This window comes from Palaemon carinicauda, chromosome 2, assembly GCF_036898095.1.
Source record: "Palaemon carinicauda isolate YSFRI2023 chromosome 2, ASM3689809v2, whole genome shotgun sequence".
NCBI classification, from domain to species: Eukaryota; Metazoa; Arthropoda; class Malacostraca; order Decapoda; family Palaemonidae; genus Palaemon; species Palaemon carinicauda.
The window spans coordinates 196,462,459-196,485,061 of NC_090726.1; the positions used below are offsets into that span (position 1 = coordinate 196,462,459).

At 41.1% G+C, this 22,603-nt stretch overlaps 2 protein-coding genes across 3 annotated transcripts in view; one reads left to right on the forward strand and one right to left on the reverse strand.

Annotated features, from left to right (window-relative positions):
- The window catches only part of LOC137622823 (galactosylgalactosylxylosylprotein 3-beta-glucuronosyltransferase P-like), a 71,152-nt gene extending 52,147 nt beyond the window's left edge, over positions 1–19,005 (reverse strand). Inside the window, exons 1-2 of the mRNA XM_068353407.1 lie at positions 18,927–19,005; positions 15,673–15,983 (exon numbers count right to left, since the gene is read on the reverse strand). Of these exons, the coding sequence (XP_068209508.1) occupies positions 15,673–15,832 (160 nt within the window). The 5' untranslated portion in view covers positions 15,833–15,983; positions 18,927–19,005. The remainder of the gene's footprint in view (positions 1–15,672; positions 15,984–18,926) is intronic.
- A 2,586-nt stretch (positions 19,006–21,591) lies between these two features.
- LOC137629438 (mitochondrial mRNA pseudouridine synthase RPUSD3-like) overlaps positions 21,592–22,603 on the forward strand; it is a 71,513-nt gene continuing 70,501 nt past the window's right edge. The window contains exon 1 of one of the 2 annotated variants that reach the window (XM_068360718.1): positions 21,592–21,726. The gene's annotated coding sequence lies outside the window, so the exon portion shown is untranslated. The remainder of the gene's footprint in view (positions 21,727–22,603) is intronic. The other variant, XM_068360729.1, reaches the window with a different exon arrangement.

The following is a 22,603-nucleotide window of genomic DNA, read 5'->3' on the forward strand; positions in this document are numbered from 1 at the left end:
CCGAAGGGACCGATGCCCGTTGGATAACAGGGTGCGTGGGCGCCCACAGCGCGTCAGCGGCCAGGAACGGAGATGGAAGGTTAGCAGGTCTGGCAGGCGAAGGAGATTGTGAACGATCTGCAGAGAGGTCCAGGGATACAGCTGCAACAATCGATGCACGGCGAGGAGGATCCTCTGCGGGGGACTGCGAAGACGAAGAACCGAAGAGGCGCCTCCTAACTCCCTTGTGGGGAGAAGGAAGTCCTCTACGGCGAAGAAGAAGGCGCGCTTTCTGTCTTATACGTCCTCTGGGGGCAGCAGGCAGACCATCGGCAGTCCTCCGAAGAGGAGTCTCTGTCAGTGAACTCCCCCGAGGGGGAGAATCACCTGCAGGAGAGACCGTTGGACTTAGCTCCTCCCTCGAAGGATGTTCGGAGGGGGGAACTAAGCCTTCAGCTGCATCAGGAACCATAGCAGGGGTTTGACCTAACTCGTCGGAAGCCCCTGCCACAACAACGTCGACGACAGACAGAGGATCAACCTCTGCTATCGCCGGCGACTGTTTGACAGCAGCCCCCAACCTGAATATGTCAAACAGAGCTTCCTTGGAGGGCGAACTCTGAAGCCCCAAGGAAGCGCAAAGCTGCAATAAATCATTGTTAGACACATTATCAGAAATATCCTCCCCCGGGGGAGGAGGAGGAGCTGCCTCGCTATGGGAGGCAACTCCCTCTCCCGAACCCGAGTTTGGTCAACGTAAGTACGGCCTAGGCTACCACTCGACGGCCCCTCGGGAGAGACCGATCGAGTGGGAGCTATGGAAGAAGAGTCCTTGGGATTTTCTCTCTTCAAGGAAACCCCTGGAGGAGAAATATCCAGATTGGACTTCTTCTTCCGGCGCCGGGAAAACCTCTCCCACTGGGAGGTAGACCACTCCTTACACTCACCGCATACTTTATTTCTTTCACACCGTTGGCCCCTGCAATAAGGACTTCAGGTGTGAGGGTCTGTGTCCACCGCCGACATAAACGTTCCACAAGGGCGGTCAGGTAAGCAGGGACACTTCCGCATGGTATAGGCCAACTTCCAAACACACTGAAAAGAAAAAGCAAAAAACAAAGATCAAAGGCTGTCATAAGCGAGAGTGGGAGCAGACACGTCTGATCGTCACCCAAGCCAAAAGCAAAGTGGGATAATCACAGGTGTGTGAGGGGGGAAGGGGTAGCAAGCTACCCCTCCCGGGTAGTAAACCCTCGTTAAAATTTCAATGGCTCGTCATTTCAGCTACGCCAAAAGTAATACCCATATTAAATAGCATGGTTTGTATTTCAGTTATGGAAAAAATATAAATTTTAAGATTCATTCAAATAGCCACAAAACCTAACACATACCACCTAATCTAGCCTAGTAGTTCCCAGGTCACAGATCTAGAATGGGTGGCTAGCCACTGGACCCCCTTCCCAGGACACAGACCTTGAATCGCCACCTTCCCAGATCACAAACCTAGACAGGGGGCAAGCCCCAGGAACCCTCCTTCCCAGGTCACAGGCCTACGTCCCAGACGTCCCTCTTCCCAGACCACAAACCCTACAAGTAAATCCCTACCTTATTTCCTTTATATACACTGGCGTAGTAACTACAACAGGGTTCTAGAATTAGATTACAATATAAATATTGGCTTACCTTACATGCTAACTGTAGGATGTAAATAAACATGAAATAACTCGGGCGGGAGCATAGAATGCCAATATTTCGTACAATTTTTTGTAAATTTATTATGCATCCCAGAGAATAATTTATAGAGAATAAAACCATAATTTTACAGCTATTTATCGATTCCACGGTATATTTACTTCACCCAAAAACCACGGTTCCCACTGGGTTGCCCAATTACTGTAGGATATATATCTTATTAACAATTTATTTGCGATGGAAATAAAGGTAATTTTTGAAGAAAGGGGGAGTTTTTCTATATAAAATCCCCATTTCTTCATTAGTAAAGTTGTTCCCATGTTCTATAATATCAAAACCCGATTGGGCCTTTTTTTCACATTTTGGTAATTAAAAGTAATGCCAGAAAATTGGTTTTGGCTGAGTGATAACTTTAGTGTGGACGTTGGACTGGTTCTCTGGTGACTTTCTTTTTGGTAAATCTTACTCTAAACTTGACGATTCACACCACACGATGGTGAATCACTATCCTTAATCTCTTATTATGAATGAGACATGGTAAAAGCCTATCATAAGTATGTACATGTTTTATTGAAGGTTTTCGATGTGAAATAACATCATAGGTTAGAATGCAGGGAAATTACATCAAAGTTTACAATACAGGGAAGATGTAACCATTATTCTAAGTTAGATTAGGCAAGTGTGGTTTGGTTTTACAGCTACCCTGCATTATTATTACTATTATTATTGTTATTATTATCATTTGCTAAGCTACAACCCTGGTTGGAAAAGCAGGATGCTGTAAGGCCAGGGGCCCCAAGGAAAATAGCCCAGCGAGGAAAGGAAAAAAGTTAAAATCAATTATTTTAAGAAAAGTAATACCAAAACAAATGTATCATTGCTGTTTTACCCACCAAATAAACAGCCATTCTTGTTATTCAAAAAAAAAAAAAAACCATACCATCTCTAAAACTACTTATTTTCCATTGAAGTGAAGACTATACTTACATCATAATCTAATCTTCTCTGCTATAGTGTCCCTTTAAGTAAGCTTTAACGCCTATATAATTAAAGGATACATTACGTCTTTCCTAAATGCCGTAAAGGAGCAACTACACCTAGGCAGGTAAACAAATGGCCAGGTCCCAACAATTAACTTCCCCATTAATTACCAGCATTAATTTGGTAGTAAGTGAGATGAAACTACTTACGGAGACATATAAAAAGTCCCTGCTTTTAAACTTTCTTTATTATCACCGGTGGAGACCATTCGCAATGACAAAATACTGGGATTGTTTACTTAGCACCACTCATCAAGTAAGTGACAGCAGTGTCAACAGTGTTGCCAGATAGATCATGAATTAGTGTAAAAATTCCCAAAACAACCCAAAAATCCCCCAAAACAACCCAAAAATCCTCATTTTCACATATACTTTCTTCTGAATCTGTAGGCTTTACTAATATAATTACTCACTATACTTCTTATAAGTGCAGGTGTGTAAGCAAAATAATTGCAACAATATAAAGGTTTACTCATCTTTGTTTCTTTTTCATAGACATTTGTACAGAATATCCCCATCAGACACCAAAAATTCCCAAATCTAGAGATAAATTCCCATATCTGGACCTACTGACTGATCAGTGTTACCAGTGGCAAAATCATAACGTATCCCAAATTTTGTCAAAAAGTATTTAATCATCGCAATGTTGTCACCTGAGGTACTATTGTATCAAAATTTGCAATTTAAAGCTGTTAGTACAACGGTACATCCTTTTTTTTCGAAAATGATCAAAATCGGTACGATTTGCTTTTTGCGGTACGATTTTTGTGTACCTCGATTAGAGCTCACACTTTTAATGACTTCACCTTAAATTGAGGTGTTTCTGGATGTCTTAAGGCAAATCGTAGGGACATTAAGGTCTCCAGCAGGTATTCCCTATCTATTCATTAGTTATATTTTTCATTTCTTATACCTTGTTTGTTCAGCTGCTTGCTTAGAATTACCTGAAGGAGTAGAAGATCCAACCATAGATATCTACAATTTTCCCTGCCATAGCCCCAAACGATTCAATAGGTATAAAGAATTTTAAAAATTCAATGCTATAGAGACACAGACAATTATTTCTGCTCTGACAAATCCAATTTAAACGATTTACTTGAATTTCATAGGTTTTATATTCTATATTGCATTACTAATTTTGATAAGGAATTTCAAATAGAGGGTGATCAAATATATACACCATGCGTACGGAAAAAAAAAATATGTATTTCAGGTCAGTCCTTTCAAATTACACGAAGTCAGAGATGATTACCATCAGACATTGTTTTTAATGAATATCCATGATGGGTCTAAGTCATTTTGAACGAAAAAGAAAAAAAAACACTGGGAATCAAAGGAAATGGGTCTCCCATTTCTTTAAGGTCACGTGAAAACATTCATTTGAGCGACCAAAATATTGCCTCGTCTTAGTGCACTTGAGCCTGTCAATGCAACCATAGAAAATAAATGTAATCTGAAATAATTATGATTGTTTCGCAACTTTGCAACTAAATCAGTAAAGAATGCAGTAAACGATGAATGGAGGAATTTATATTTTTACTTCAAAGAGCCTGAAATTCCTACAGATTTAAAGGCTTCTTGTGAATCGCAGAGGCAAGGGACAGTGACATTGCCCTAGCAAGCAGGAAAATGCCCAAGTCCACGCCCCCTCTCCACACAAGCTAGGATCAAGAAGGGCCAGGCAATGGCTGCTGATGACTCAGCAGATACACTTAAAGGCTCACCCAAACGCCCCATTCTTAGCTCACAAAGGATGGTGAGGTTGTAGCGATCAAAGGAACCAACGAGTGTGATCAGGACACGAACCCCAGTCTGACCATTACCAGTCAGGGACGTTACCACATAGGCCACCACTACAGTAAAGCTCCGGTTCGGTGAAGCGAACGTATGCTGTGCTTATTTTTCTGTTTGGATATATTTTGTAGCATCCTGCTTTTCCCACTAGGGTTGTAGCTTAGCAAGTAATAATAATAATAAAAATAATAATAAACATATACCATTCACAAACTATGTTCATTCTTTATTTTTACGCTGAAGAGAATAAGTAGAAGTTTTGGAAAGAAGTGAAGAGAGTAAGGAAGGCCGGCGCAAGAATTGAAGAGACAGTGAAAGATGGAAATGGAAGGTTGTTAAAAGGAGAGGAGGCAAGGAAAAGGTGGGCGGAATATTTTGAAAGTTTGCTGAATGTTGAGGATGATAGGGAGGCAGATATAATTGCTGTTCCAGGTGTTGAAGTGCCAGTGATGGGAGATGAGAATGAGAGAGAGATTACAATAGAGGAAGTGAGGAGAGCACTAGATGAAAAGAGAGTAGGAAAAGCATCTGGTATGGATGGTGTGAAAGCTGAGATGTTGAAGGAAGGGGGTGTGACTGTACTTGAATGGTTGGTGAGATTGTTTAATGTGTGTTTTGTGTTGTCAATGGTACCAGTAGATTGGGTCTGTGCATGTATTGTACCACTATATAAGGGTAAGGGAGATGTGCATGAGTGTTGTCATTCAAGAGGTATTAGTTTGTTGAGTGTAGTTGGAAAAGTGTATGGTAGAGTACTGATTAATAGGATTAAGGATAAAACAGAGAATGCAATCTTGGAAGTACAGGGTGGTTTTAGAAGAGGTAGGAGTTGTATGAATCAGATTTTTACAGTTAGGCAGATATGCGAGAAATATTTAGCAAAAGGTAAGGAGGTGTATGTTGCGTTTATGGATCTGGAGAAAGCATATGATAGAGTTGATAGGGAAGCAATGTGGAATGTGATGAGGTTATATGGAGTTGGTGGAAGGTTGTTGCAAGCAATGAAAAGTTTCTACAAAGGTAGTAAAGCATGTGTTAGAATAGGAAATGAAGTGAGCGATTGGTTTCCGGTGAGAGTGGGGCTGAGAGAGGGATGTGTGATGTCGCCGTGGTTGTTTAACTTGTATGTTGATGGAGTGGTGAGAGAGGTGAATGCTCGAGTGCTTGGACGAGGATTAAAACTGGTAGGCGAAAATGATCATGAATGGGAGGTATATCAGTTGTTGTTTGCGGATGATACTGTACTGGTAGCAGACACAGAAGAGAAGCTTGACCGACTAGTGACAGAATTTGGAAGGGTGTGTGAGAGAAGGAAGTTGAGAGTTAATGTGGGTAAGAGTAAGGTTATGAGATGTACGAGAAGGGAAGGTGGTGCAAGGTTGAATGTCATGTTGAATGGAGAGTTACTTGAGGAGGTGGATCAGTTTAAGTACTTGGGGTCTGTTGTTGCAGCAAATGGTGGAGTGGAAGCAGATGTACGTCAGAGAGTGAATGAAGGTTGGAAAGTGTTGGGGCAGTTAAGGGAGTAGTAAAAAATAGAGGGTTGGGCATGAATGTAAAGAGAGTTCTATATGAGAAAGTGATTGTACCAACTGTGATGTATGGATCGGAGTTGTGGGGAATGAAAGTGATGGAGAGACAGAGATTGAATGTGTTTGAGATGAAGTGTCTGAGGAGTATGGCTGGTGTATCTCGAGTAGATAGGGTTAGGAACGAAGTGGTGAGGGTGAGAACGGGTGTAAGAAATGAGTTAGCGGCTAGAGTGGATATGAATGTGTTGAGGTGGTTTGGCCATGTTGAGAGAATGGAAAATGGCTGTCTGCTAAAGAAGGTGATGAATGCAAGAGTTGATGGGAGAAGTACAAGAGGAAGGCCAAGGTTTGGGTGGATGGATGGTGTGAAGAAAGCTCTGGGTGATAGGAGGATAGATGCGAGAGAGGCAGGAGAGCGTGCTAGAAATAGGAATGAATGGCGAGTGATTGTGACGCAGTTCCGGTAGGCCCTGCTGCTTCCTCTGGTGCCTTAGATGACCTCGGAGGTAGCAGCAGTAGGAGACTCAGCAGTATGAAGCTTCATCTGTGGTGGAAATGTAGGAGGTTGGGCTGTGGCACCCTAGTAGTACCAGCTGAACTCGGCTGAGTCCCTGGTTAGGCTGGAGGAACGTAGAGAGTAGAGGACACGTCCCCTTTTTTGTTTGTTTTGTTGATGTCGGCTACCCCCCAAAATTGGGGGAAGTGCCTTTGGTATATGTATGTATGTATAAATATTGTTGACATCTATGGAAATATTTCGTATGGATGCCAGTTAACATAACAAAATTCTAAACACAGTTAATAAATTATATTTATCTTCATATTTATAAAAAAATTTTATTCGTAAAATGATCCAATACTCTTATTACGGAATAATTGAAAGACTAATAGAAGACAGAGAGGATGGGAACGGAATGTGCAATGGAAGATGAAATATTGAAAGAAAGGATTAATGAGGTGGGATCATTTATTTTTTTAGGAACTATACACATGACACAAATATATTTGATAAATTCAAATATTGATTATTATTATTATTATTATTATTGTCGGGAATTTCGACCTGATCAATCAAAATTCCCGCCATTTGACTCCGCCTACGACTACGTCAAATTGGAGGGAGAGGAGAAAACTCGCAGGCGAATGAATGTAGTTCAAGACGGGAATGTTTAGAACCAAATAGAGAAACCGCCTGGTAGGAAGGCGCTGAGACTAATGAAATCAATTACTAGTAATTTAAGATTAGGAAAAATAACGTCATTCAATTGTAACATGATAGAAAAATCCAATCTAGAAATTTAGGTTCAGGACAAATCGCGCCAAAAAGGTGACGTCGGAAGTTGCAAGGCTTGCTCGCCCTCTTTTGATCCGACGTCCCCAATCATAGTAAGTCCTTTCTAATTGTTCTCTCTCCCCACGCCTATTGTACCCAGGTCGGTTTCCGTGTAGGTCTTGATAGAGTTGTTGTAAAGTTTTTATCTGTTAATATTTTGTCGATCCTTGTGCCAGGGGATCAGTGATATTGTGTAAAGCACATCTAAGGGTCTCGATAAGGGTTTTATCGAGATAGCTTTATAAATGTTCAATTAATATTGTTGATATCTTGAGTCTGAAGTGGACATAGTTTTTTTTACGGTCACATGTTCTCGTATGTCAGGTAAAGGTTAATTTTTCCTGTTTCTTTCGTATTAGATTATTATTTTTATAATAAAACTCTTTAAAATATAGCCATATTCTAATTACTCCCCCGATGGTTTTGAGTAGTTTATCCCTAAGACATTGTGATCTGCCCAGTACATCGGGCTATTTTGTATAAACCGGTGAAATTTCGCCACATTTGGTCCTTCGAACCGGATCACAAGTGCTTCCCAGAGCCGGATGGGACTAATTTGAGTATGTGCTTTTAAGGGTGGGAGAGAAGGAACAATCAAAGGTTCATCTACGTCCCGATGTGCGATCGCCCACGTGGGTCAGTTTGAGTCCCTTCTTAACGTTTAATTATCTTTCTTTCCTTGCCTTGCCCAACCCCCCCAAACGTAAAGTAAAGTAATTAAGATGGCTGTGTCCACGATCGTTCATATCGAGGCGTCGATGGGCCTACTGGAGGATTTACTAAGCGAAACGCATAGGGCGCTGATAGAGACCTACTCCGAGTCCATTTACCAGAATTTGGTAACGGAGTTGCAGGCAGAGGTCCGACAGCTTAAAGAGCTATACAAGAGCCAGCGCGTTAAGCTAGAAACTAGTTTCGAAGCCCGAATTAGGCATATGTTAGGTGAAGCGACACGTGCTTCCACTCTATTGTACAATAGAATAGATAAAGTGAAAGGCCCTTCAACGGGGAATGTTGCCCTCCCCAGGATGAAGCCGCTGCCTCTCCCTACGTTTGAAGGGGAAGTGCAAGAGTACGCATCGTACCGTGAACTATTCACGATCCACGTGGATCGAAGAGCTGATTTAGACGAAGTGTCTAAATTCACATATTTATTGGGGACGTTGGGCAAAGAGCCGCTTAGGATCATCAAATCTCTAAGTGTAACCGCCGCGAACTATAGTGTAGCATTAGACCTATTAGATAAGCAGTATGGCAACGTGCACCAGACACTCGTGATTCTGCACCGTAAATTAGCAAACATCTTTGTGCCGTCACTAAACCCAGTAGAACTCAAAAGGTTCCGTTTTGAGTTGACCATCATTATTGAACAAATCAAAAGACTTAGTACCAATGACTTAGGCCAGGGCATGGTCATGAGCCTCATTAATCAAAAACTTTCGGAGGGAAAACTACCGCAAAGTGGTAGAGCATTTGAGGAAATGCGACTATACGTTGGACGAGTTTTTTGAGGCAATAGATTTTATTGTAAGAATGTTAGAAGACGATGCGTTGCAGAGAGGCGACAGTCTTGAGAGTGACAAAAGACCAGACAGTAGTGTAAGACCGAAAACCCATCCCATCCACCATAATTCCTGCCCATTTTGTAGCGAACGGCATCCGCCTCACGGATGTCGCCAAGTGACTGACGTAGCTGCTAGACGTCGCATTTTGCTAAAAAGGGGTCTTTGTTTTAATTGCACCAAATCAGGCCATCGTAGCGATAATTGTCCCGTTTCAAATTCCTGTAGAAACTGTAATGCTAACCACCACACTGCAATTTGCGATGCGGGTAGACCGCAATCAATCCCTAGTCCTAGTAATAGTCAATCAACAACGTCCCGCCCCGTAGTAAATGCGACGCCTGCGCAGAACCAATCTGCCCCCCGTCCATCCAAAGTTAAAGTAGAATCTAAACCATGCACAAGCGCAAAGATCGCGCAGAGGTCTGATGTGGACCTCCCATGCACTATCTTGCCAACAGCCATGGCAGGTATTCAACAAAGGCAAGGTAGTAAGCGAGTCCGCCTATTTCTCGACTCAGGAAGCCAGAGGAGCTTCATCTCTGCAAAAATTGCCCGTCAATTAGGCCTACCGGTGGTAGGAAGAGTATCCTTGAATATAGCTCCGTTTGGTTCCGAGGAAATAAGCGGACAATACGATGTAGTAAGTTGCAGGGTTGAAATGGGGAAAAGAATCGTGCGTATGAAGTAGGTGGCACACAAACACGTGGACGTCCCGATACATAACGTGGGTTATGTAAAGGTCAGACAGCATCTGTTGACCAAGGGAGTCACGTTAGCCGATCCAGCAAACCAATCAGATACCATGAAGAACGTTCACATTTTAGTTGGGGCTGATTATTTTAGCTATTTTGTCATAGGTGTAGAAAAAGTAGATGGGATAAATCTTTTCTTAACGCATAATGGTATGTCCCCGTACGGGAAGGTGCCACAGTGGCTGTTCCAAGGGGAAAAGGTCGAACAAGTAAGAACGTTGAGAGTGTGCAGAATCACGGACGAGCCATATCTGTATGATGTAGATGAGTGGTGGCGATTAGACCGTGTTGGCATCGCCCCATCTGAGCAATACACTGTTCGCGAGGCCGAGGCCGTGCGAAAGGTATCGCAAAGCGTTGTAAGAAAACCTGAGGGATATCAGGTTAGCCTACCATTCGGGTCGGATGCTAGGCCAGAAACAAATTATCGTAACGCTGTGGCGCAGTTAGAGTCGTTGCAGACAAAATTCAGAAAGGATAGGAAATATTTTGAACAATATCAGGGAGTGATAGATAAATATATCGAAGCAGGTTTTATATCAGAGGTGAAAAATCCCGTAGTGGAAGGTTATTACATGCCACACTTTCGTGTTAAGAAAGACAGCCGTACCACCCCCCTTAGAATCGTGTTCAATGCCTCGGCAAAGTCACAAGGTTGCAAGTCATTGAATGAATGTCTCTAACCTGGGCCCAATTTGGTAGAGGTAGCATATAGTTTAATTATAAGGTTTAGGTTGAATCGATATGCCATGTCAGCCGACATAAGTAAAGCATTCCATCGCGTTTTGTTAGATCCTCGTGATGCCAAATACACACGATTTCTGTGGCGCAAGGCAGCTGGTCGAGCGCTTACCTTCGCCTTTAGAGTCGTGGTGTTCGGCATCACAGCTAGTCCATTTTTGCTACAACAAATATTAAATTGTCATTTTAAAGAGGAAGGGCACCCAGATTTAGTAAAATCCTTTTATGTCGATAATTATCTGGCCACGTTTGAAGATATAGAACATATGAGGCAAGAGCATGAGTCTGTTCATAACATCTTAAAAAGGGCGGGTATGCCCTTAGAAGGGTGGGCCAGCAATCACTTGGCCTTCGATAGCGAGAAACAGTGGAGTGAGCCTGTGAGTGTGAACGTGCTCGGGCTGCGATGGGCCCGGGACGTGGACAGATTGTGTGTGAAAGAAAGTAAAAGGATCTGTGAGTTGGGGGAGGGATGGGTGCCTACGAAGCGTAGGGTACTTTCCCTATTAGTCTCCATTTATGATCCGATAGGTTTGATAAGCCCATTATTTGTAAGGGGAAAGCTTTTCCTTCAACAACTATGGGAGGATAATGTAGGTTGGGATGATGTGTTAGGAGAAGAAAGGGCTAAAGAGGCAAGTGAATTGTTGAATGATTTGAAAGCGGTGAGCGACATCACCTTTCAAAGATCGATAGGAAGAAGAGGCTTACAACTTCACGTGTTCACCGATGCCAGCAGTAAGGCATATGGAGCAGTGGCATATACTAGGGACGAACGCAATCGGGTAAGTCTGGTAACGAGTAAGACCCGGATCACTCCGAAAGGGATGAGCAAGCTGACGATCCCTAAGCTAGAGCTACTGGCCTTGTTGTTAGGCAGCAGACTAGCAAGAACGCTCAAGGAACTGATTGAGCCACGGGAAATAGTAATGTGGACCGACAGTAAGGTAACGTTGGCATGGGTAGCATCTCCCGATGCCAGGTCTAATAAAAATGTGTTTGTTTCTAACAGAGTGGCGGAAATTAATTTTATTCAGCAGGTTTGTAGTTTAAGTCTGAACCATGTCCCTAGTCATCAGAACCCTGCCGATATCCTATCCCGAGGTGCAACGGCTCAACAATTGCAAGCTAACCCCTGTGGAGGAACGGTCCAGAATTCCTCAGGACCACGGGAAAGCCTGTTCCTTACGAGGAGGAAGATCTACTACATCAAACTCACGTAGTAGCGGCGGTGCAGGAGTTGAGGGAGGAGATGTGTCCTACCCCCCCAGGCGAGATTTGGGACGTCCTGAAAAGGGAAGTAGGGTTCCAATTCTTGTTAGGAGTAGCCAGACTAGTTTTAAAGTTTGCTAAGATAGAACGGCATCCGTTCAGTATTGTTGTACAATTAGAGCAAAAACATTATTTGCCTACTGTTTATGCCTACTTAGAGGGCGGAGTCAGACCCCCTCGTGAAGTTGCTAATTTTGTTAGACAATTGAATTTAGTTTTAGTGGATAATCTCATCTGCACCAGGGGACGAGTGTCCCATGTAGGAGAAACTGATAATTTAATTCTCTTGCCAGCCAAAGGGCATTTAGTTAGGATGTATTTAAATTATTTACATCAGTTACATTTGCATTGTGGGGTGAATACTCTAATAGGTATCTTTCGACAGAAATGTTGGGTGGCGAGTCTGCGTTCCATTGCGAAGCGAACCGTGCGGCAATGCCCTGAATGTAAGCTGGCCTTCCAGCCTCTAACGAGACAGCCACCACCACCCCCCCTGCCAAAGGAAAGGATCACCCTCACAAAACCCTTCATGGCGGTCGGAGTGGACCACACAGCAGCAATTAACACTGAGACACGGCCAGGATATATACTAATCATAACCTGCATGGCTAGCAGAGCCGTGTACCTTGACTTCTGTCCTTCTTTGGAAGCAGAAGAATTCGTGTTGGCACTTAGACGGTTTAGTGCCACCCACGGTGCCCCACAGCTCATCATGTCCGATAACCATCAAACCTTCAAGGCTGCCAGCCACCTCCTGCAGGGACTTTATGAAGAGGATGAAGTCCAGCAGTTCCTGAGGAAAACTGGCATAGAGTGGCGGTTTCAGATGCCCCGTGCACCTTGGAAAGGTGGGTTCTTCGAGCGTTTGATAGGAGTAACGAAACGGACCCTCCAGATAGCCCTCGGAAAGAAGTACCTGCCGGACGCCCACGTGCTAACCCTCGTGAAAGAAGCAGAAGCAGTGGTGAATAATCGACCGCTTATGTACAGCGGTGACGAGCGCGAGGATGAAGTCCTCACCCCTTCCCATTTGATAAGAGGACACCAAGTCCACTTCATGGCACCAATCTTACCGGACGACCATCTCAACGCAACCTTCACCTCTCGGAAGCTACGTGATCGTTACGTAAGATTGACAGATTCACTCAAAGCTTTTAGGGAACGCTGGAGAAGGGAATACTTGAGTGCCTTGAGAGCCCGGCACGACTGTCGGCCCGGGGAACCCTCCAAGCTGCACCCCGGAGACATCGTGCTAGTTAAGCAGGAGAATAAGAAAAGAGCGACTTGGCCTCTGGGACGTGTCGTGACGACAACGGAGTCGTACGTTCGGCGAAAGTGTTGTTTGAGGGTGTCGAATCGCTGCGAGCTGTCAGCCACCTGGTTCCCCTAGAAATAGCCCCCTCTGAGGATGACCATGAAGGAGACGACGGCGATGACGGAGAAGAGGGCACGTACAGTTCGACAGCCGGAATGCCAGGGATAGCGGAGACGTCTGGGAACGACCAGGGTATGGCAACAGCTACGACAACTCAACAACCAGCCACAGGAACGGACGACAACGACGAGAAAGGTGAGATCTATGCAGTTAGTGAAAGAAGTGAAAATGAAAATGAAACTGAATCAGAGCAGACGAACGCACAAAGACGTTCTGCACGCCCATTGAGAAGGGCTGCCGCGAAACAGCGAGAACTAATGGACTGTCTGCTGAAAAGTGACGATATATAAAAAGTAGCTGTAAACAGTAAGTGAAAAGGGGGCGTGTCCTATCTGGAAGGTAGGGAGGGTGGAGTTTGTGAGGTGTGCGTGAATCTGCGGAGGTTGGAAGTGCGTAGGGGTGGAGAACGGGGACGGGATGGTCTCTCGTGCGTACAGACCGAGCGTTGCACAGAACCAACCCCTCCCTCTTGTACTCCATTAAGTAACAGCCTGCATGTAGCAGCGCTATAGAAGTCTCGATTATTGTGAGTTGAGACAGACTGAATTTGAATTGTCATGTATGCATTTCTGCCATTTTCTGATTGTCTTAGGCCCATTGCCTAATTGCTTTTGCACTCGAATTGTTATGTTTGCATTTCTGCCATTTCTTGAATTGTCTTAGGCCCATTGCCTAATTGCCTTTGAACTTGAATTGTTATGTATGCATTTCTGCCATTTCTGATTATTTTAGGCCCATTGCCTAATTGCCTTTGCATTTGAATTGTGTGCATTTCCATTGCCATTTTCTGTTTGATTTAGGCCCATTGCCTAATTGCCTTTGTATTTGAATTGTGTGCATTTCCATTGCCATTTTCTGTTTGATTTAGGCCCATTGCCTAATTGTCTTTGCATTTGAACTGTAATGTATGCATTTCCATTGCCATTTTCTGTTTGTTTTAGGCCCATTGCCTAATTGCTTGCCGTTTGAATTCTGTAAAATGTGTGTACATTATCACTTATTTCTGCTGTTCCTTATGTGTATTATACACGAGTGCATTAGAATTGCTAGGCCCATTGCCTAATTTGAACTGTTGTATGACTGTATATTATTGATTGTGTTTATTACCCCGGGGTAACATTGCTGTTGTATATTGTGCGTACTCTGTTCGAGTCGTTGCGGAGCGCTACGCAGCGAGCCTAACAGTCTCTCGGAGTAAGTCACTCCCCTCACCCCGAGTTTAGCTCCATCCAATTGACCGACGTTTCATCGCTCCTTATTTTGGGGCGTGGAGGATGTCGGGAATTTCGACCTGATCAATCAAAATTCCCGCCATTTGACTCCGCCTACGACTACGTCAAATTGGAGGGAGAGGAGAAAACTCGCGGGCGAATGAATGTAGTTCAAGTCGGGAATGTTTAGAACCAAATAGAGAAACCGCCTGGTAGGAAGGCGCTGAGACTAATGAAATCAATTACTAGTAATTTAAGATTAGGAAAAATAACGTCATTCAATTGTAACATGATAGAAAAATCCAATCTAGAAATTTAGGTTCAGGACAAATCGCGCCAAAAAGGTGACGTCGGAAGTTGCAAGGCTTGCTCGCCCTCTTTTGATCCGACGTCCCCAATCATAGTAAGTCCTTTCTAATTGTTCTCTCTCCCCACGCCTATTGTACCCAGGTCGGTTTCCGTGTAGGTCTTGATAGAGTTGTTGTAAAGTTTTTATCTGTTAATATTTTGTCGATCCTTGTGCCAGGGGATCAGTGATATTGTGTAAAGCACATCTAAGGGTCTCGATAAGGGTTTTATCGAGATAGCTTTATAAATGTTCAATTAATATTGTTGATATCTTGAGTCTGAAGTGGACATAGTTTTTTTTACGGTCACATGTTCTCGTATGTCAGGTAAAGGTTAATTTTTCATGTTTCTTTCGTATTAGATTATTATTTTTATAATAAAACTCTTTAAAATATAGCCATATTCTAATTACTCCCCCGATGGTTTTGAGTAGTTTATCCCTAAGACATTGTGATCTGCCCAGTACATCGGGCTATTTTGTATAAACCGGTGAAATTTCGCCACAATTATTATTATTATTATTATTATTATTATTATTATTATTATGATTATTATTATTATTATTATTAAGCCACAAGTCTAGTTGGAAAAGCAGGATGCTATAAGCCCAGGGGCTCCAACAGGGAAAATAGCTCAGTGAGGAAAGGAAACAATGAAAAATGAAATATTTTAAGAAGAGCAACAATATTAAAATAATCACTTTATAAATTATAAAAACGTTAACAAAACAAGAGGAAGAGAAATAAGATAGAACAGAGTGCCCGAGTGTACCCTCAAGCAAGAGAAACCTAACCTAAGACAGTAGAAGACCATGGAACAGAGGCTATGGCACTACCCAAGATTAGAGAACAATGGTTTAATATTGTTCACAAAGAAGCATAGAGCCTATCTTATGGTAATATGAATAATATAGTACGGAATCAAGACTGCATAATTACTTAAAACGAGAAAAACTATTAAGAAATTTCCAGTACTCACGTTCATTTTTCGCATTTCGATCGTCTGGTGGCGTCTCTTCATTCTTGCCCTCGCATTCTTCCTCCAAGTCCGCCAATTTCTTAAGGGCAGCTAGAAGGTACAATGATTCTAGGGCCAACACTGCCACAACCAAGCCCTTTTTTACACTGAACCGGACCATTTTACTTACTCTCGAAGCATATCTTTCTTAATAACCCAATAAAAATAACTTTTGCGTAGAAATTATTTGCCTTTTTTATAGAGATCAGTATTCAACCATCTTTGCTTCTTGGACCTTTATCTCTTCTACTTTAGTTTTCACTTGTCTAAATCTGTTCAATTCAGTTGGAAAATACATTGGTCAATCTGCATTAACTTTTATTGGTAGAAATATTATTAAGGAAATAATTGATTTCAAAGTTGTCCAATGTGAAATAATTTCTCAAGACATTACAGAACAAGAGATAGACCTATAAATTCATAATTCAAATGAAATTGTCAAAGAGGATATACTAACACAAGTTTAAAATAGAGCTATTCACGGAGAAAGAATTGCTTTAGTTTATAAAAGATCATCTGGAAATAACATTAATATCATCCAAGGAAAAATGCACTAATATTGTGTTCCGATAAATTCGGTAGAGATGTGTAGTAAGTTCTTCCTCAAAATAACACATAAGCATCTAAATTTTCTAGTTTTATTAAAACTAATAGAGTAAACATTATATTGCCATTATTGTTACATATTAACAATGGTGTATATAGCAACAATGACTATTTCTGTGCTTCATTCCAAATTAATAATGCATTCAGAAAACGGTAAATTATTTTATTAATGACTTAGTAACGTATCATATATACTGCTTTTAAGATGGCTACTTTTTTTCCAGAAATTTAAGAGATATATTGTCAAATTCCATATAGCTTTCGATAATGTTATATATTTAATATTAAACAGTATATAGAGTACTTTTGAATTTGATATTGATTTCCAACGGTACCAGAAATGCGTTAAACACCAAAACTATTAAATTTTCTAAGTCATTCATTCTTTTAGGAACACGTCATATATAGAGACCATGGGTTACACGTTAAGTTCATTCAATTACTTCCCGTAAAACCCAACTGAGTGTATATAGGCCGATATTCAGAAACAAAAAGGACGCTTATAAGGGAAAGCTTCAAAAAGTCTACCAGAGGCAACGTTAAGAATACGTAGAATAAATTCTACAAAGTAAATCGAAGCTTGGTTAAGAAATAACACTGAAGGTTCTGAGTAAAGCAGGGCCCATCGCTAAGGGGAATGAAAACCTTGCAGGAATAGAACCTTAGCACAGGCTTAAGTAAACTATAGTCCATTTCTTTTAGCGATGCAGATTTGCACAGACTCGCGGCGGTGCCCTTTTAGCTCGGAAAAGTTTCCGGATCGCTGATTGGTTGGACAAGATAATTCTAACCAATCAGCGATCAGGAAACTTTTCCGAGCTAAAAGGTTCACCGCCGCGAGTCGGTGCAAATCTGCATCGCTAAAAGAAATGGACTATAGTATTTTGTTAAGAGTAAAATAGATTCACAAACAAAAAGTGGTCAAGTTGTCAGAAAAAAAAAAATATACAAATGCATGTCAGACATCTCAGAGACAATAGAAACCGTTTGTCCAATAAAAAGAATAACATACCATAAAATCACCTAAGACAGCGACTCCTTGAAACTACTCACCCTCAACCAATAATCTAATTATAAACAGCCACACATGGATGGATAAGGATACCATAACCTTAATAAGACACGTCCAAAATGAAATAATTGAAGAATCCAATAGAGAAAACTGGACCGACACGATAATAAAACTAGGACAAACATACAAAGACCCAGAGAAATTCTAGGAAAAACTGTAAAGATTACTGGGAAAACCAAAAATAGAAATGCCATACTTAATCAATAGTAATGGTGAAAAGGTACGAGACATGGAAGACCAAATTAAATTATTGACTGAAGCGTGGACAAGCACATTCGAAATTACAGATCAAGAAAATGCAAATTTCGATAGGAACACAGAATTATTATTATTATTATTATTATTATTATTATTATTATTATTATTAGCTACAACCCTAGTTGGAAAAGTAAGATGCTGTAGGTTCAAGGGCTCCAAAAGGGAAAAATAGCCCGGTGAGGAAAGGAAATATGGAAATAAATGAGTGTTATAAGAAGTAATGAAAATCAAAATAAAGTATTTTGAAAACATTAACAACATTAAAAAGACATTTCATTTACAAAATATAAAAGGACTTATGCAAGCCTGTTCAACATAAAAACATTTGTTGCGAGTTTGAACTTTTGAAGTTCTACTGATTCAACTACTCGAATAGGAAGATCATTCCACAACTTGGTCACAGCTGGAATAACAGTTCTCAACTTCCTACAAGAAAATCCAGATAGACAAAGACTGGACGAGAACAACTACTTACTATCCGACATTAAAATACACGAGATAATGAAAAACACTAAAATAATTTAAAGGCCTTCTGGGGCTGGCGACAGAAATCACCACCTGGTAGTCCACAAGGCATGATGTAAAAAAAAAAAAAAAAAAAAAAGCTATTGGGTCTGCCCCAATCTTTTCACTCCTCACTGTACTCCATCTTAACACTTTCCCCTCCAATCCTTCCAAAATCCTAATTTCCCCCTCTTCTCCCCCACCAATCCTATCCCCCTAAACTGTAGCTATAGGTAGCACATGTTAGGTCCGATTTCCTTACCAGGCGGATATCTTAGTCAGATCCAGTGGTAACATTGATTGACATATTAATCAAAGGACATTCAATTTGAATTTACAGTAATATCTTATAGATAAATTGTCCCTTGTGCACATAGACACCAAAATGTAGCCTAGAGACATTGTAATCTCAGGATCTTAGCGAACTAGTGTACTGTGTATAGAAGCTTCTGCCTCATAGAGTTTTCCTCCTTTCGTAACGTAAAGCAATAGAAACAAGTAAATATAGACGCTTACTTGTTAATCTTGTAGATGCTTGTCTTACTTTTATGATTAGTTATCTATTATTTTTCCACAGATTTGAACTAAAAATGGCTTCACTAGAGACAAGCAATAAACAATATTTTCAATAAAAAAAACACGTGTCTCTTCATTGCATTCATATCTTCAACAGTAGAAAATGCGAATTACGGAAAACACATTTTTAACTATAAACACTTCCTTACTAATATGCACAACATAAAAAAACGACTGTTTAAAAAGTGATAGCACTTACTACCGGCAATGGGATAGCACAAACCGGTAACTTTTCGTTGACAGCAACTTTTCCCACATGGCCTTTAATCGCCGTTTAGCAGATGTTTGACGATATCACAAGTGTGTGCCAGTAATTATCCGAATATTTTTGAATTTTAATCACGAACACCCGCCTCTTTCAGGTTTCAAATGGACGGGTTTAGAATGTCCGAAAATCGAAACATGTTATATAGGAAAGGAAGCCATACATTACTGATGTTTCTCACTGGGCCAAATGATATATACAGTATATATATATATATATATATATATATATATATATATATATATATATATATATATATATATATATATAAATTTTCTAACTAAAGATACCTTAACTTGGTAAAAGGATTTGTGTATCACCATGGCCAATAAAGCTGTAATAGTTAGGGTCACCCATACTAGGTTGGTTTTTGGTTTGCTTTGAGCAATATCAAATTGAAGTCTCCCACCATCACCCATCTAAAGTGACCAGCGCTGTGATGGAAACTGGCCAAACTCCAGTCATGAGTAAGGGCATATCTGAGGCCTTTGTCCTACAGTGAACTAAGAATGGCTGAAATTGTTGTTGTACATATATATACCCTATAATATTATCATTATTACTAGCTAAGTTACAACCCTAGTTAGAAAATCAGGATTCTATTATTATGCTTAAGCGCTCCAACAGTTAAAACTAACCCAGTGGGGAAAAGAAATAGGTAAACTATATGAGAAGTAATGAACAATAAAAATAGAATATTTTGATAATAGTAACAACATTAAAACATAGTCCTCAGCCATGTAGGCCTGAGTCTCCGAAGTCTTCTGGTGCCTTGTGGAACCCAGCTGAACGTCTGGTTAACTAATAACTAATCTCTACTGGGGAGTGCGAAGAGCATGCAAAACTATATATTGAAATTGAAGAAGTAAGAGGGTATCAAAAGCAAAACCTAAAGAAATAAATAAAAAGTAAAGTGGCAAATGGAATTAAAGTAAAATAGAAGGAAAGAAAGAAGAAATGACCAAACTGAGGTTTGTAAATGGTAATCGTAGAAGAGATTACATAGGAAAACTTAACTCTAAGGGAGTAGTAAAAGTTATGAAAATAAGGTTGAATATGACAGAATTAAAAGAAAATGATGGAAACAGGAATGAAAAGGACACGCTTTGTGTGTTGTGTACTGAGGCAGATGATACTGTAAGGACACCGATCCCTTCGTCGTCCAGAAAATCGACAAATTACTTATTTATTTGAATTCTCCTTTCGCCACACTGTGGTTTCCCATGTAGCCTATATATATTCCGCTCTACCAGAGCTACATTTTAACATATGTATCATTTCATAACATGTTTCTGTTAACCCATAATTCATATATTTGTAAGTGTAAGAAAACACATATATTTTGGCGGGCACTTCAATCTGATTTGGCGCCAGCGTCATCCTACCTTTCCGTCCGCACCTTGTAATATACTCCCGTGCACATTCAATTTTCAAATAAAGTATCAGTTGATCTTGGTGACGCTTGTCTCACTGTCCTTACAATACAACTAAGCATGTGTTTAGCTATAATGAATTAGGAAAATTCAGAAGCAGTGGAATTTAGAAACACCAGCTAAAGATGTTTCCCGATATATTAGACAGACCCTGTAAGACAGAAATACAAGTGTGGAAGCCTAGAGTTATGAGGCCTTTTGACTGGCCAGACAGTACTACATTGGATCCTTCTCTCTGGTTACGATTCATTTTCCATGTAGCTACACACACTGAATAGTCTGGCCTATTTCTTACATATTCTCCATTGTCCTCATACACCTGACAACATTGAGATTAGCAAACAATTCTTCTAAATCCGAGGGGTTAAATACTGCACTGTAATTGTTCAGTGGCCACTTTCCTCTTTGTAGGGTAGAAGAGACTCTTTAGCTATGATAAGCAGCTCTTCTAGGAGAAGGACACTCCAAAATCAAACCATTGTTCTCTAATCTTGGGTAGTGCCATAGCCTCTATACCAGTGGTTCCCAACCTGGGGGAAATTTCCCCCTGGGGGGAAATTTGAAACTTCCAGGGGGGGGGGAAATAATTGCACTACCTACTAACTAAAACAAGCGGAAAATGTCCTCATAGTACGTGCAGCAATATTTTGTTAGCCATTCAATTGTGATACGATCATATCAGTTCTCACTAACATGATATTCAAGGGGAGAATTGGAGTATCATGCCCATTTCTGAGGCAGGCAAGGGGGCATGAGGGCTGGGCGGGGCATGAAGGGGGAAATCTGGATGGTTGAACTGGGTGCAGGGGGGAAATGACAGAAAAAAGGTTGGGAACCACTGCTCTATACCATGGTCTTCCACTGTCTTGGGTTAGAGTTCTCTTGCTTGAGGGTACACTTGGGCACACTATTTTATCTTATTTCTCTTCCTCTTGTTTTGATAAAGTTTTTATAGTTTATATAGGAGATATTTAATTTAATGTTACCCTTTTCATATTCTATTTTTCCTTAAGTTTCCTTTCCTCACTGGGCTATTTTTCCTGCTGGAGTTCCTGGGCTTATAGCCTCCTGCTTTACCAAATAGGGTTGTAGCCTAGCAAGTAATAATGATAATATTAATAATGAATTTTCTGAAGCAGATTGCAGCGTTTTGTACATACTATGCTTCATCTAGTAGTGTGCCCACAATAACTGTGTTGTGGAGAGAGCAACGAGGAAAGCTAGAACGAATAACGTTGTAAGTTAAAGCCTGGACTGAAAGTCGATCCAGGAACCGATTTACGAATTCTAATTAACTGCAGGTAATTGAAAGGTGTCATTTGTTTGTGTAATAATGTATGTGATGGTTATTTACTCGTAAGGTAATAAGAATTACTATTAAGTCTATGAGGACAGGAGAGCCACATAACGAAACCGGAGGTTTTGATGGAAAACAAAATTTTAGGTCCTCGTGTCTTGACAACACTATGTAACTTGCATTTAAAGCAAAATTCATATGGTTTGCATTCATGTATCGCTTGTCAGAACATTGGAGAAATGATACAATGTTCATATCACTGATGTTTGTGGGCGGAGCATGTGAAAGATTTTGGACTGGACACAGTCGTAGCTGGTTTGTATGGTGTATTAAAGGTTTAGTTGATTTAACTTCCCGTCAATGGAGCCTTTGAGCCTTTGTATATCCGCAGCCAGTTCCTCCAGTGAGCATAAAATGTGGACACCAGCTAAATAAATGTTCCCCCCTTAACCTAACCTACAAGACTTGTCCTTACCTACTTACCTAACGGGGGGGGGGGGGGGGTGGCTAACGTCTCCCCTGCAATTCCCCTTACACTGACGTATTCTTAGTAAGACCTCATCATACATACAGGTGGCCGCTATCATACACCCCCAGTCAATATTTGGTAAGTTGGCGAATCTTAGGGTAATATTACAATAGTGCCCCACCCAGCACTATTACCGCTTGGCAGTGCATAGGAGCTTGATGTTTTTCTTTTTTCACGAGCGAAGCGAGCCTACTAAGGAGCAAAAATGATTAGATTTTGGTAATATTTCGATAGAGTCTAGTGGTTTATGCTCCGCCGTGCACTCGCTTCGCTCGCGAAAAAAGAAAAACATTAACTTCCTACGCATTGGCAAGCGATAATGGCGCTGGGTGGGACTCTACCATAGTATTAC